Source organism: Oncorhynchus kisutch, linkage group LG3 (assembly GCF_002021735.2).
Source record: "Oncorhynchus kisutch isolate 150728-3 linkage group LG3, Okis_V2, whole genome shotgun sequence".
NCBI lineage: Eukaryota > Metazoa > Chordata > Actinopteri > Salmoniformes > Salmonidae > Oncorhynchus > Oncorhynchus kisutch.
In genome coordinates this window covers 37,439,806-37,456,814 of record NC_034176.2, presented here as the reverse complement: position 1 = coordinate 37,456,814, position 17,009 = coordinate 37,439,806, and the positions used below count along the sequence as shown (strand labels likewise).

Genomic DNA, 17,009 nt, shown 5'->3' with positions numbered 1-17,009 from the left:
TGGACAATGACCCCAAGCATACTTCCAAAGCTGTGGCAAAATGGCTTAAGGACAACAAAGTCAAGGTATTGGAGTGGCCGTCACAAAGCCCTGACCTAAATCCTATAGAAAATGTGTGGGCAGAACTGAAAAAGCATGTGCGAGCAAGGAGGCCTACAAACCTGACTCAGTTACACCAGCTCTGTCATGAGGAATGGGCCAAAATTCACCCAACTTTTGTGGGAAGCTTGTGGAAGTCTACCTGAAACGTTTGACCCAAGTTAAACAATTTAAAGGCAATGCTACCAAATAGTAATTGAGTGAATGTAAACTTCTGACCCACTGGGAATGTGATGAAAGAAATAAAAGCTGAAAATAAATAATTCTCTCTACTATTATTCTGACATTTCAAATTCTTAAAATAAAATGGTGATCCTAACTGACCTAAGACAGGGAACATTTAAATGTCAGGAATAGTGAAAAACTGAGTTTAAATGTATTTGGCTAAGGTGCATGTAAAGTTCTGACTTCAACTGTATTACAGTATATAATGTATTATTCGACATTAGTGTTAGAATAGTACTCATAGGAATGGGTCATTGTTTACAAGTTGCAAGCTATTCCCTAAAGCCATCCCGAATACCACATATTTTCCATCTTCTGAGTCTGGCAGCGTAACAAATTTCAACAGAAAAATACATTCAAAGTGCTCAAAAAAACTCTTGCTACATTGAAGGTTCCTCAAATAACCCCTTAATTAACCAACATTTCAAATATAAACCCATTGACTGCAATGGTTCCTTGTCGAACTCCAGTGTTTCTTGAGAATCTCCAGGGTTCCTCGAGTCACCCTTAATTCTAAGAAGATGAGGATAAGCTTTTACTCTTTCAAAGGCATACAGTCTATGACTCAAACTAAATTGAGACAGGGGAGGATTGCAACATGCACATTGATATTGACCCTGATGCAGAGGGGAAGAATAAAACATTTGTTTTAGTTTGATCAATTTGTGTGTGTGTGTGTGTGTGTGTGTGTGTGTGTGTGTGTGTGTGTGTGTGTGTGTGTGTGTGTGTGTGTGTGTGTGCGCGCAGAGGCGGAAAAAAATACTCAATTGTCATAATTGAGTAATAGTAAAGATACCTTAATTTAAAATGACTCAAGTAAAAGTGAAAGTAACCCAGTAAAATAGTACTAGAGTAAAAGTCTAAAAGTAAGTACAGTGGTGGAAAAAGTACTCAATTGTCATACTTGAGTAAAAGTAAAAACTATACATCAAATTGCTGTCACGGGATTCTTCTGTTGAAGGAGAGGCAGACCAAAACACAACGTGGTTATTTAGATACATCTTTAATAAAGATGAAAATAGAACAATATACAAAAACCGTGAACCACCAAACACAGCCCTATCTGGTGTAACAAACACAAAGACAGGAACAATCACCCACACACCCCAACACCAAACAGGCTACCTAAATATGGTTCCCAATCAGAGACAATGACTAACACCTGCCTCTGATTGAGAACCATATCAGGCCAAACACAGAAACAGACAAACTAGACACACAACATAGAATACCCACTCAGATCACACCCTGACCAAACAAAACATAGAAACATACAAAGCAAACTATGGTCAGGGTGTGACAATTGCTTATATTTAACAAGCCAGATGGCACAATTTCCTTTTCTATAACTTTTTTTGACAGCCAGGGGCAACTCCAGCACAGACATCATTTACAAAGGGAGCATTTATGTTTATTGAGTCCACCAGATCAGAGGCAGTAGGGATGACCAGGGGCGTTCTCTTGATAAGTGTGTGAATTGGACCTTTTTCCTGTACTGCAAAGCATTCAAATTTTAACTTGTACTTTTGGGTGTCAGGGAAATTGTATGGAGTAAAAAGTACATTATTTTCTTTAGAAATGTAGTGAAGTGAAAGTAAAAGTATTCAAAAATATAAATATTAATGTAAAGTACAGATACCGCGAAAAAAATGCTTAAATAGTACTTTAAGGTATTTTTAAATAAATACTTTACACCACTGTGTGTGTGTATATGTGTAGATCTTCACCTTGTATCTTCCTGAACATGTGTTTGACCCTCCTTTCTCTCCTCTTTTCCTAGGTACATGGCCATCATCCACCCCTTGCAGCAGCGTATGTCGTCCACAGAGACCAAGGTGATCGTGGGAGTGATCTGGGTGCTGGCTCTGCTCCTGGCCTTCCCTCAGTACTACTACTCAGTGACAGAAGAGCTGCCTGGACGAATCATCTGCTACATCGAGTGGCCCGAATACTCTGGCTTCGACTACAGAATTATGTGAGTTTCCTTTATAAGTGTGTGTATGTGTAAGAGAGAGAAAAAGAGAGAGAGAGAGAGCGAGAGTGTGTGTTTGTGTGCGTGTGCGTGGGCATTTCCACTAATCACTAAACTAAACACTCCTGATTACTTTGTATGGAGAACAAATGCATGAGGGTCGTTGGTATACACTAGCCAGTAAACAAAAGCAGCATGGAACAAAAATGCGTTGTTTCTTTTCTGTTTCTCGATGAAAGAAAAAAAAAACACCAAAAGCTTTTTATCAAGTACACCTGTGCAGGGAAAATATCACTTCAGATGTAAACAGTAGAAGACATGACTATCCAGTTTACTCTTCTCTCACTATTTATTAAAGCCGATGTAATGTTTACCATTCCCGCACTGCTTATTAAAGCAGCAGTTTGACTCTGTTTTAAATACAGTGCTAATGATGACTGTTATCGAACGCAGCGGAGAGTTAAGGCCCCCCTGTGTCGACTTCTGCATGTCTTCAGCAGAGCATATAAAAGATAGACCAAGACATTCTGCTGTTTACTATTCTGTTGCCTAACAGATCAAATATTTTATTTGCCTTCACTATCGATTCCAAATTCCTCGAATTGTGTCTCCACTCAAGAGCAGCTTGGGTTAAACATAAAAAGCCCAATTCCATTATCTTCTAGCTGTCCAAACACAGGGCAGATTTCATATTATCCTCTTAGCTCCATCCATCGAAAGCAATAAACAAACTGAAAGGACTGAGAGAACATCCCAAATGGCACCCTTTTCCCTTTATAGTCCACTACCTTTGACTAGGGCCCATATAGCTCTGGTCGAAAGTCGTGCACCATAAAGGGAATGAGGGTGCCATTTGAGACGCAGACTGGACTGAGAGTGCATGCAGACTACATACCCTGTGTCTAACCTTAACGAAACATTGTTGGAAGGGAACAGAGTATTATTTATTGGTGTGATTGCGAAGCCAGTAGACACATTCTGAGCTGCAGTATCAGGTGAATATGGGTAGCCAGATATTGAACAGATTATTACTTGTATTGTAGGGGGCTTTGGCAGTTTAGATGTTATTGCTGAATCATTGGATCTGAGCCTCTCGCATTCATTCTTCCATTCGCCCCGCTCTCAACTCTCATCTTTCACACTGTTTTGCTGTGCTTCACAGTTGAACATGAAGCAGGAAAGTGACACCATCCGACACGTGTCTGACTGAGTGATATTCTGCCCAACCTTTCCTCTACATTGCTTCCTTCCTTACGTTACCAAAATAGAACGGAAAGATTACGGTTGTCATACCCCGATTCAGAGGGTTGGGTTAAATGAGGCAGACACATTTCGGGTTGAATGCGTTCAGTTGTACTCACTAGGTATCCCCTTTCCCTTTTCAATGAACAATACAATTATAGGCGTGAAGTGCTTTATATATATAAGGAGTTAATGTTAGCACTTCACACCTATAATTGTATGCTGTATTTGATTTGTACGGTGGGGAATAGAATAGCAAGTCTGTCACCGGGACCGCTTCCCAACGCTCTCCTTGGTTCTCTTCACCCCATAATGTACGGCAAACTAAAAGCTGTGAAGCAGTGGAGTCTCCTCAGAATAGGAAGGGGAGGACCATCCTCCTCAGTGAATTTCATACAAATGAAAATAGTGAAATATTAAAAGTTATCCTTATTAGATAAAACTATGCTAAATATATTTACATCACCATATCATTGATTAAAACACACTGTTTTGCAATGAAGGTCTACAGCAGCCTCAACAGCATTCTATAGCGTAGCACCATGGTGTAGCCTGAGGACAGCTAGTTTCCGTCCTCCTCTGGGTACGTTGACTTCAATAGAAAAATTAGGAGACTTATGGTTCTCACCCCCTTCCATAGACTTAGACAGAAATTATGTCAACTTTCCGAGTTCTTGCAGTATTTACTGACATTTTGTCAATCAATTAATCTAGTACTGAAAGCATAAGCTACAGCTAGCTAGCACTGCAGTGCATAACATGTGGTGAGTAAGTGACTCAGAGAAAGGCAATAGTTTTGAACAATTACATTTCTTTAAAAATTAAGGAGAAGCAAGAGAGAAACATTCAGTTTCACTAAGCTAGTGAATGCAAATTGCTAGTTTAGCCTACTCAAACACCCGGCTCAAACAGAGAGGGATGCTATGTTAGCTAGCAAGCTTTTGGTTTTATTAATTTATTGCCACCGGGTCCCGCCGGTATAACTGCTAAACTGCTTGCTGACTGTACTGTGTGATTGTAGCGGGTTTACTAATGCATTAGTTCTAGTAGTTATGTTGACTATGACGTTATATGGTAATATGCTAATATGGTGACAATTATATAGGCTGTGTGTAGCAGTTAGTGGTTATGATATGAAGGTTTGGCTTGGAAAGTTTTTTTTGCCTGGTCACAGACAGATGATGTGTTGAGCACTGAAGTCCACGAGCGAAGGGGAAAAGTTAGAGGAGGAGAGAGATGTGTGAAGGAATTATACAATGAGCAAAATGATCATGCTGTTTGTATGTGGCTGCTATTAAAGTGAACTGTGTTTGCGTGTGATAAGAGGTGTGTTAAATCCGCCTATTCTGTTTAAAAACATTTCTAAAGCGTAAGCAAACGGAATAAAACGGGGATAAACGTACCTGAATTTGTCCAATGGAACCTCTTGTTTGCAACTGTTGGACTAATAATTAAAGCCTAGATGAGCTAGATGCAGGCAAGAGTGTGCAAGGCGGTATTGAATGTGTCACTGTCTGTCACCTTGATTACTAAAAATGTTCTTTCGACCTGTGCATCTACGTTGTAAACGTTCATTCATAGGCTAGGCTGTAGCAACTCATGATGGGTATAGGGAACATTTGAGTATCATGTACTAGCCTAAACCCATCGATGTAACATTGAGCTGGGTAAATGGAATATGAATGACAGTCATCCAATATAATGTAATAGAAATAAGGCCATGCTCATAACAAAAATGAATCGTCCTCCCTAATTGTAAATGTCACCGACCGCCACTGCTGTGAAAATGTATTACAGTGTGTGTGTGTGTGTGTGTGTGTGTGTGTGTGTGTGTGTGTGTGTGTGTGTGTGTGTGTGTGTGTGTGTGTGTGTGTGTGTGTGTGTGTGTGTGTGTGTGTGTGTGTGTGTGTGTGTGTGTAAAAGCCATGAAGGTGTATGGCAGCTTCAGCTGAAGGTTGAAATCCTCTGAGGGCCACACTGTAGAGGTAGAGAGTGCGAGAGAGAGAGAGAGAGTGACAAAGAGAGAGACCTGAGACCTGGAGATTCGAGGAATGATTCTAGCACGCGTAAGGCATATTTACTTTAACAGTGGGAAAGTGCTCCCCACCCCTGTGGCCCTTAATGTATTTGTTTGACTGCAGTCGTTACCTTCCGCCATCCAGTGAGCTGATAAACGCACAGCCTCCAGCTCTGATCTGATCAACAGCAGCCCCTCTGCTCTCAGCACATCAACACCACAGCATTTTAGGGTTGCTCTCTTTGTCTCCAAATGCCTGGCTGTCCAGGCTCCCACCCTTCCACATTGTGACCATTTGTCATAAATAGCACGATGGCAATTAGAATGTTCATGTAGGAATCGCTGTGGCACTTATTACTTTTTCAATGAAACTGTAATCACTGACACACGAGGGCTAAGTGAGCGGAGCTTTGGTGTGGTTGTAATTCAGCCAGCCCGTCCGCTGCTGTAATTGACACATTTGATTATGGCTGACCCTCCAGTCCAAGCAATGTGTGGGATGGTGTGAGTGTGTGGTTGTGTGTGTGTATGCTGCCCCTCTGCCACCGTCGCTATGGCCCCCTCTCAGTGAGCAGGAATTAGGGAGTAAGGCCACGGGGAGGGTATAAATAGCAACGTCACAAACTTACAGAAGATTTAGTTTCCAACAGTATGATCACACACTCAGACAAGTACGCTGGACCTTCACACATGCCCGTGTGCGGGTTTGAGCACAGCCGCATACACAGCTGTGCACAGACCTTTTCTATACACACACTAATATACAGAGCGATAGACACACAGTGCCCCCCCCCACACACACACACATTGAGAGAGAGAGAGAGAGAGAGAGGGGAAGAGAGGGTGAGTAATAGAGAAAGGGAAAAAGACACACACAAAGTGACACACACAGACCATCCTGCACAAGAACACCCCGTTCTCTCTGTTCCCCCCCCGTCCCCTAAATTGGGTACCTAAAAAGCTTGTCTTTGACCTATGCCAGTAAACCAGCAGCATTGTGCAGGGTGTCATGTTACCTCAGCCACTACATTGATCTCCCTCTGCAGACGCCCAGGCTTCATTCTCTTCTCCCAGCAATGTCAAAAGAACAGCAACAGCGGCCCACACATGGCGCAACAGAACACAGACAAATGTTGAGATCCAGTCTAGAGCTTGGCTGGACAGTCAGGCAGGAAGAGAAGACAGAAAATTAATGAGCAGCAAGTACTGTACATGGTGAATATTTTCTGGATGGGCTATTGGACCTTGATGTGCTGGGTGTAACTGTAAACTGTAAAGTTGATGTATCATTCCTCCCAGTGTGACTTTATTTGGCAGGATGTTTATTGATAACTGTGCTGTGACAGTTAGGTGACAGACACTCACTTCTCTTTTCTGCTAGCCCAGCGAGCAGGAGGCAGGGGGCAGGAGGCTCAAGGGAGACGAGAGGATGGGGGAGAGAGAGAGGAGAGGGGACGAGAGGAGGAGAGGAGAGGAGATGAGAAGATGGGAGAGGAGAGGCAGGATGCAGGCAGCCACCGGGCTCATTACGTATTCCGGGGAAGTTTGCTCAAGGCCGCACTGATTTTTGTAAATTGCCTTATACCCACAACAGGCTCTCCTGGAAGTACTGACAGTTCTTTAGACGGACAATAGTTTTTATAACCAAATGTACATTTTTCTACAAACTCCCACCAAACTGTGCGTGTGTGTGTGTGTGTGTGTGTGTGTGTGTGTGTGTATGTGTGTGTGTGTGTATGTGTGTGTGTGTGTGTGTGTGTGTGTGTGTGTGTGTGTTTAAGCATCTTCATTTGTAGGATCTTAATTTGATCACCTTGTTGCAGGAGAACTTCAGAAGTTTCTAATTTCCACTTTGAAATCTCAGACTTAATTTCCCCTTATGAAATATGTATCAACCCCTACAAAGATGTCCAATAATTATAAGCCTCATAATAATTCACATTTCCTGTGTCTGCAGGATTATTTTCTTGCTGTAGCAAACTGGCTAAAAGATCTTACATCTTCACACTTCCAGGTAGAACCCAGGTAGAACCCTTTTGGGATCCATGTCGAAAGGGTTCTACATCAGAGGAGGCTGCTGAGGGGAGGACTGCTCATAATAAATGCTGGAATGGAGCAAATGGAATGGCATCGAACACATGGAAACCATGTGTTTAATACCATTCCATTTATTTAGCTCCAACCATTACCACGAGTCCATCCTTCCCAATTAAGGTGCCACCAACCTCCTGTGTTCAACATTGAACCAGAAAGGGTTCTACCTGGAACCAAAATGGTTCTACTTGGAACCAAAAATGGTTCTTCAAAGTGTTGTCCAATTGAGACAGCTGAAGAAACCTTTTAGGTTGTAAATAGCGCCTTTTTTTCTACTAGTGTATGTGTGTAACTGTACGTGTTTGCCAGTTTGTGTGCATGCATTTCTGTGTGTTTCTCTGTGTATGTCTATAGCATGTCTGTGTGTCAATGCATGGGTCTGCCTGGCGAGTGTGTCTGCATGAGTGCGTCGACGACATATGATATCTTCAGCTGCTTGTGATGGGTGTTGCAAAATACTAAAATGCTGTCTGACTCACAGTCTCCAAGTGAAGTGACCCTGATAAGGACCTGCAAACAGTCAGATCCTCAGCCTGCCAAAACACAACACACTGACAAGCCCTGCTACCTTTTGAAATATTCCCCTGAAGAAAATAGTTATCCTAGTGACAACAACAACCCTGAAAACTGTCAGGGAAATTAAACACATGCTTTGCTGACAGAGTCACAGTGAGGTAAGAATGGAAAAGCTGGTCTGATATACACATTCTTTCTATGTGTCCGTATTTGGAAGTCCCTCAGATTGCGTCGCAAATGGCACCCTATTCCCTATGTAGTGCACCATATAGGGAATAGGGTGCGATTTGAGAATTCTTTCATGTTGAGAGAGAGGGATGAAAATATGGCACTGTTGTTATTGGTTTCTCTGTTGTTACAAATACACTGAACAAAGATATAAACACAACATGCAACAATTTCAAAGATTTTACTGAACTACAGTTCATATAAGGAAATCAGTCAATTGGAATAAATTCATTCGGCCCTAATCTATGGATCAGTGCAACATGCATAGAGTCTCCTTCGCATAAGGTTGATCAGGCTGTTGAACGTGGCCTGTGGAATGTTGTTCCACTCCTCTTTAATGGCTGTGTGAAGTTGCTGGATATTGGTGGGAAATGGGTGACATGTCTGGTGAGTTTTCAGGCCATGGAAGAACTAGGACCTTTCCAACTTCCAGGAATTGTGTACAGATCCTTGCGACATAGGGCCGTGCATTTTCATGCTGAAACATAAGGTGATGGTGGCGGATGAATGGCACGACAACGGGCCTCAGGATTGTGTCATGGTCTCTCTGTGCACTCAGATTGCCAAAGATAAAATGCAATTTGTTCGTGCTCCGTAGCTTATGCCTGCCCATACCATAACCCCACCGCCACCATGGGGCACTTTGTTCACAACGTTGACATCAGCAAACTGCTCGCCCACACAACGCCATACACGCTGTCTGCTCTGTACAGTGGAAATCGAAGTTGTTTACAACGCCGAACTGCAGTCAGGTGAAGACCCTGGTGAGGACGACAAGCACGTAGATGAGCTTCTCTGAGACGGTTTCTGCAAAAATGATTTGGTTGTGCAAACCCACAGTTTCATCACTAACAGGGAAGCAAACAAATGTGTTCACAGAATTTGAGCGAAATAAGCTTTTTGTGCATACGGACAATTTCAGGGATCTTTTATTTCAGCTCATGAAACATGGGACCAACAATTTACATGTTGCTTTTATATTTCTCTTTACTATAAAACAAGACTTTATCTGAGGAAGTACTGCCTACCTGTTCTCCAAAGACAGTGCAGTATGAAGATAGGCAGAAAACGGCTTCTCCGGCTTCTCCAATAGAAATCCCCAATCACACTTGTAGGCGATGTCATGGCGTCATTGGCTTGCTAAGCTCATGTGCAGAAACACATCTTCGGGTCTAACGGTTGTCTCACGACGAACTGCATGTGGTCAGGCCATCAAATCAAAGGCACTTCTTCGATATAAAGTTGTTTTTGACTAAAATAACATCAGTTTATCTCTTTAACAAGGTTGTTTACTAAGACATTTGCCTCGAACCAAGAAAATGAACAAGTAAGGAAGATTGTTTAACTTCTCTCATATACTTCTCAAACTCCAAACCCTGCCCTGGTCTGCATGGTCTGTTTCACACGTGTTACCAGCAGTCTCGCGATGTTGCTCCTCTGTGTTCTCCTTTGCATTGAATTCATTTCCCTCCTCCTATCATATTATTTACAAAAAGCAAGTATTAGGGAGCTGTGACCGTTAATTTCACACATCTCAGACAAAAAAGTCAGTGGAAGTCTGTACAGGAGCCCACCCATTACCAATTTGCTGCCTGTACTCTATCATGCAGCTCCCAAACATTTCACTGTAATAATCACTGGTAACAAACAGACTGTGAATGCCATTAAAGGGATATTTCAAGATGTTGGCAGTGCCCTTTATCTACTTCCCCAGAGTCAGATAAATTCGTGGATACCATTTTTATGTCTCTCTCTGAGGAAGTTGCTATGTTGTGTTAGCGCAATTGCTAACTATTGTTGACTTCCAGTCATTGAGATAATGCTAGTTAGCATTGATTTGCGAAACTACCTATAACTTCCTTCATACTGGACACAGAGATTTAAAAAAATGGTGTCCACGAGTTTATCAGACTCTAGGGAAGTGGATAAACGGCTTCACTGACACAATTCGGGAAGTATACCTTGAATATTTGGTTCCTCAGCAAACACAAACAGATGCTTTCCACAGTCGTCTTACCTTTTATATCCAAAAAACTAAAGCACTGCATGCATCACTAGAGAACAAAAAGGTACAACAGAGCTTTTGGGGAGGAAAACCATTGATGCAAAAAAAAAGATAAGCCTTAAAGTCAATTGGTTGAATTGCAGCTGCTCTCTCTTTGGACTCATTTCTTATGCCTTGTGTACTGTGTGTGCCAGGTTTGATCCTCTGGTGCACCTGCATTTTGCTCAGTAGGCCGGTATGAGGGCCTGAAGTCTGGTGTTGTGTCTCTGTCCTCCTGGGCATTCTATCTGATTATAATAATTGTCCGAATTTTCCTTGTTTAAAAATAAATAAAAAACACACAGACTTCCATGAAAGTCTCTGGGGAGGAGAGACCGGCTACTGTGTCTGATAACCAAGCCATTAACTCATATTAACTGAATCTGAGCTGTCTTAATTTGTTATTTATTATTGGAAAGTTAATTATGGGGGGAGTTAGTTCCTTTGCCATGTAAATATAGAAAAATGTTCTCAGAATAGTTGTATTAGACATGTTTGCTCGATAAGGAGGCCCTTATTCATACCCTATTACTGTTGCACCTGGCGTAAAGATACTGATAACACCTGATAAGTATCCCATTCGAACCCACACACCTACCTGATCCCTTTTTTTGACTCTTATGTCATCGTTCACTGATGTCCTCCCTGTCTCCTCTTTTCTTCCAGCTCCCTGTTGTTTACAAGTAACATCCAAAATAAAGGAAACATCAACACAAAGTGTATTAATATGGCATTGTGACATCATGACCCAGAACAGCTTCAATGTACCTTGGCATAGATCAGTGTTTCCCAAAGAGGTGCACGTTTTGGTTTTCACCCTAGCACCACACATCTGATTGAAATAATCAAAGAGTGATGGTTTGTTGATTATTTGAATCAGCTTTGTATTGCTAGGGCCTAAACAAGAACGTGCACCACGTTTGGGAAACTCTATTGTAGGGATTCTTCCATGATAAGTTCTATAATTTAGTGTTTTAATGATAGTGGTGGAAAACGCTGTCTCAGGCACCACTCCAGGATGTCCCATAAGTGTTAAATTGGGTTGAGATCTGGTGACTGAGACGGCCATGGCATATGGTTTACAACGCTATCATGCTCATCAAATCATCAAATTGCTGAATCAACTCAGGAACCACACCTGTGTGGAAGCACCTGCTTTCAATATATTTTCTATTCATCATTTAGTAAAGTGTTTCCATTATTTTGGCAGTTTTTATTTTTTTATTTATTTTAATTTAACCTTTATTTAACCAGGAATGGCTCATTGAGATTTAAAATCTCTTTTTCAAGAGCGTGCTGGCCAAGATAAACAGCACCAAGTCATTACAAAAATTACAGACAAACATGAAAAACTACAAGTAATCTAGTAAAAACCATAGAATTCACAAGAGTATAACAAAATCAAACACAGCCAATTAAAAACATTGACAGGTCAGGGAATCAGTCTCAAGATCATTCATCAGTGATTTAAAAATACCAATAGGTTCTTCCAGTTTAAAAGTATTTTGTAAGGCGTTCCAAGACGATGGTGCAGAGTACATAAAAGCCCTTTTACCAAATTCAGTTCGGACATTTGGAACAGTTAGCAGGATAAAGTCCAGCGAACGAAGAGAGTACCCACCACATTTCTGAACAATAAAAATGCCCAAATAAAAAGGTAGTAAACCCAAAATGGCTTTGAAAATAAAAGTATACCAGTGCCTGAGTCTATGAGTGACTAGAGAAGGCCAGCCAACCCTGGTATACAAAGTGCAGTTGTGCGTAAGGGTTTTGCAGTTTAAAATAAATCTCAAAGTGCCATGGTAAAGGGTGTCTATTGATCTCAAACACTGAGCGGAAGCATTCATACAGTGGGGCAAAAAAGTATTTAGTCAGCCACCAATTGTGCTCAAGTTCTCAAGTTCTCAAGTTCTCCCACTTAAAAAGATGAGAGAGGCCTGTAATTGTCATCACACTTCTTATTTGCCCCACTGTATATAAAATATCCCCATAGTCTAGTAAAGGCATAAATGTAGCTGATACTAGCCTCCTTCTGGCTTCAAAAGAAAAACAGTCCTTATTCCTAAAATAAAATCCCAAATTCAGCTTCAATTGTTTTGTAAGTTGTTGAATATGCAATTTAAAAGAGAGGCCGTCATCAATTAAAATTCCAAGATATTTATATGAGGTTATCTGTATGTGTGTGTGACTGTGCCGATCTTCTTCCCCTTTCCTGTAGGTACAAATGTAGCAGTGCTGCATGCTGATCTTGTCTTCCCCTCCCTGTCGTGCCCTGTAGGTACTACATGTGCGTGACAGTGCTGATCTACTTCCTGCCTCTACTGGTGATGGGCTGTGCCTATCTGGTGGTGGGCCTCACTCTCTGGGCCAGTAACATACCTGGAGACTCCTCTGACCGCTACAAAGAGCAGCTCACTGCCAAACGCAAGGTACAGCACACTATAATAAAAGGTGCAGCACACTATAATAAAAGGTGCAGCACACTATAATAAAAGGTGAGGCACACTATAATAAAAGGTGCAGCACACTATAATAAAAGGTACAGCACACTATAATAAACGGTGAGGCACACTATAATAAACGGTGCAGCACACTATAATAAAAGGTACAACACACTATAATAAAAGGTGCAGCACACTATAATAAAAGGTGAGGCACACTATAATAAAAGGTGCAGCACACTATAATAAAAGGTGCAGCACACTATAATAAAAGGTGAGGCACACTATAATAAAAGGTGCAGCACACTATAATAAAAGGTGAGGCACACTATAATAAACGGTGCAGCACACTATAATAAAAGGTACAACACACTATAATAAAAGGTGCAGCACACTATAATAAAAGGTGAGGCACACTATAATAAACGGTGCAGCACACTATAATAAAAGGTGAGGCACACTATAATAAACGGTGCAGCACACTATAATAAAAGGTGCAGCACACTATAATAAAAAGTGCAGCACACTATAATAAAAGGTGCAGCACACCATAATAAAAGGTGCAGCACACTATAATAAAAGGTACAGCACACTATAATAAAATGTGCAGCACACTATAATAAAAGGTGCAGCACACCATAATAAAAGGTACAGCACACTATAATAAAAGGTACAGCACACTATAATAAAAGGTGCAGCACACTATAATAAAAGGTACAGCACACTATAATAAAATGTGCAGCACACCATAATAAAAGGTACAGCACACTATAATAAAAGGTACAGCACACTATAATAAAAGGTGCAGCACACTATAATAAAATGTGCAGCACACTATAATAAAAGGTGAGGCACACTATAATAAATGGTGCAGCACACTATAATAAAAGGTGCAGCACACTATAATAAAAAGTGCAGCACACTATAATAAAAGGTACAGCACACTATAATAAAAGGTGCAGCACACTATAATAAAATGTGCAGCACACTATAATAAAAGGTGAGGCACACTATAATAAATGGTGCAGCACACTATAATAAAATGTGCAGCACACCATAATAAAAGGTACAGCACACTATAATAAAAGGTACAGCACACTATAATAAAAGGTGCAGCACACTATAATAAACGGTGCAGCACACTATAATAAAAGGTGAGGCACACTATAATAAATGGTGCAGCACACTATAATAAAAGGTGCAGCACACTATAATAAAAAGTGCAGCACACTATAATAAAAGGTGCAGCACACCATAATAAAAGGTGCAGCACACTATAATAAACGGTGCAGCACACTATAATAAAAGGTGCAGCACACTATAATAAACGGTGCAGCACACTATAATAAAAGGTGAGGCACACTATAATAAATGGTGCAGCACACTATAATAAAAGGTGCAGCACACTATAATAAAAAGTGCAGCACACTATAATAAAAGGTGCAGCACACCATAATAAAAGGTGCAGCACACTATAATAAAAGGTACAGCACACTATAATTAAAAGGTACAGCACACTATAATAAAAGGTACAGCACACTATAATAAAATGTGCAGCACACTATAATAAAAGGTGCAGCACACTATAATAAAAGGTGAGGCACACTATAATAAACGGTGCAGCACACTATAATAAAAGGTACAGCACACTATAATAAAAGGTGCAGCACACTATAATAAAAGGTGAGGCACACTATAATAAACGGTGCAGCACACTATAATAAAAGGTACAGCACACTATAATTAAAAGGTACAGCACACTATAATAAAAGGTACAGCACACTATAATAAAATGTGCAGCACACTATAATAAAAGGTGCAGCACACTATAATAAAAGGTACAGCACACTATAATAAAAGGTGCAGCACACTATAATAAAAGGTGCAGCACACTATAATAAAAGGTGCAGTACACTATAATAAAAGGTGCAGCACACTATAATAAAAGGTGCAGTACACTATAATAAAAGGTACAGCACACCATAATAAAAGGTGCAGCACACTATAATAAAAGGTGCAGCACACTATAATAAAAGGTACAGCACACTATAATAAAAGGTGCAGCACACTATAATAAAAGGTACAGCACACTATAATAAAAGGTGCAGCACACGATAATAAAAGGTGCAGCACACTATAATTAAAGGTACAGCACAGTAACCCTGGGTTACACCAGCCCAGCTCACCCTAACCCTAACACTAACCCTAACCTAACCCTAACCACAAGGTACCATACAGTAACACTAGGTTTAAATAAAAAGCGTTGACCATAGTATTATATCATGGATGCAAGGTACAGTAGGATCTTCATTGATCACCCTGTTGCAGGACATTTGAAACTTGTAGTGTATTTGAGTTTTTAATTTTTATGTCCATTAATTATAATCCACATAATAATTCACATTTCCTGTTGCTGCAGGATTATTTTCCTGCTGTAGCCAACTGGCTCAAATTAAGATCATATATCTGTACACTAACAAATCAGGGGTATTGTAGGGTAAATATTTACTGTGGGGCTCTGGGAAATATTAGACTATGTCAGAATTGAGTACAGTAAGTATGCATGGGTTTACATCATGGTAACCTATTGTGTACATGCTCTGCTAGCTACTGTACATCAAAATGACCCAAGTGAATTATCAGTAAGAGTATGTGGAGTTTATGGGGCTAGCTGTATACCTCTATGGCTGCATTTACAGAGGCATCCCAACTCTGATAGTTTGCCCAATGTTCGAAAAAAGCACAATTGTATGAGCCCTTGTCAAAGTCAGCGCACTTTATAGAGAACATGGTGTAATTTGGGAGAAAAACTTGAACAACTTGGCTTCATCACCTCCAGGTCCAGCCAGGGAGAACTTTCTTATGTCTCTCACGCATACCCTATTCCACTTTATTTCCTGTTGTCTTGACCCCACAATCTAAAATTACATTTTGATTCAACAATGGAGAAGTGCCATGTATACCATGGAAATGCCTCCTGAAATGACTGAATCGAACTCGGAATTACAGAACTAATTTAATAGGATCTCTGTCATTAGAATTTGAATGAACCCCAATCCTGCGGTTGATCTGTGTCTCTGTCTGTGATAGGTGGTGAAGATGATGATCGTGGTGGTGTGCACGTTTGCTATCTGCTGGCTGCCCTACCACGTGTACTTCCTGCTCCATCTGTTCTTCCCCCTCCTGTTTGAGACGCTCTACATCCAACAAGTCTACCTGGCTGTCATGTGGCTGGCCATGAGCTCCACCATGTACAACCCAATCATCTACTGCTGTCTCAACGACAGGTAGGTACACTACAGAGGAACACACACAGGCACCTAGGCACGCATGCAGGCACACACACACACAATGGGTCAATTAAAATGGTTTACAATTCTCTTACCTGTTTTTTATTAGGTAGATTATTGATTCACTGCATTATTTATATGTTGAGGAACATTCATCACATATTACTCATAACCTTTACTTGTGTGGTGAAGGCAAAATGGAAAAAAAATGAATTCCTGCATGAACAACAACAGCTTGCTATAATATGACTTGTTTCAGTTTTGTCACTTTGGTGCAATTTTCACAATTGTGTGGTACAAAACTCAAAACAGATCATCCAAAAGGCAGTTGTTTCAAAACTCTAAATACACGAAATCATAGTCATTGTCTTCACCAAACTTAATCAGTGTTTCATCTAGAAATATATGTTTGACGTTGCAATACATTTTCATATAAAGTAATTGCCTTTCACAATGCAATGCTCACATTACTTTTGATATGATTCTCTTCTATTTTGAAAACATTTGACTATTACTTAATTTGACTGATGATCACTTAAACATTTGGTAAACCTATAGATGTAAACTGGTTTGTCTACTGCAGATTTTGAGAGCTAGATCATGAATATGTATGTATGTAAAGTAGAAACATAAAAGTATGATATGCTTGAACGTAATACTATGATGATGACTATTATGATTTTTATTTGATCTGATATTGACAAGCCCGCATGAAAAAATTATATAGTGTGTACTGTGGGAGGAATACTATAATATTCACTGTAGTGTTTTTGCAGACTTTAATGTAGTATTCGCTGAGGCATACAAAGATTTCAATCCAGACCTATGTCAGGTTTGGATT

The 17,009-nt window shown here is 40.5% G+C and overlaps 1 protein-coding gene across 1 annotated transcript in view; it reads left to right on the top strand.

Annotated features, from left to right (window-relative positions):
• The window catches only part of LOC109882231 (substance-P receptor-like), a 35,712-nt gene that overhangs the window by 9,007 nt on the left and 9,696 nt on the right, over window positions 1-17,009 (top strand). The window contains exons 2-4 of the mRNA XM_020474332.2: window positions 2,105-2,299; window positions 12,716-12,866; window positions 15,969-16,165. Coding sequence (XP_020329921.2) covers window positions 2,105-2,299; window positions 12,716-12,866; window positions 15,969-16,165 — 543 coding nt within the window. The remainder of the gene's footprint in view (window positions 1-2,104; window positions 2,300-12,715; window positions 12,867-15,968; window positions 16,166-17,009) is intronic.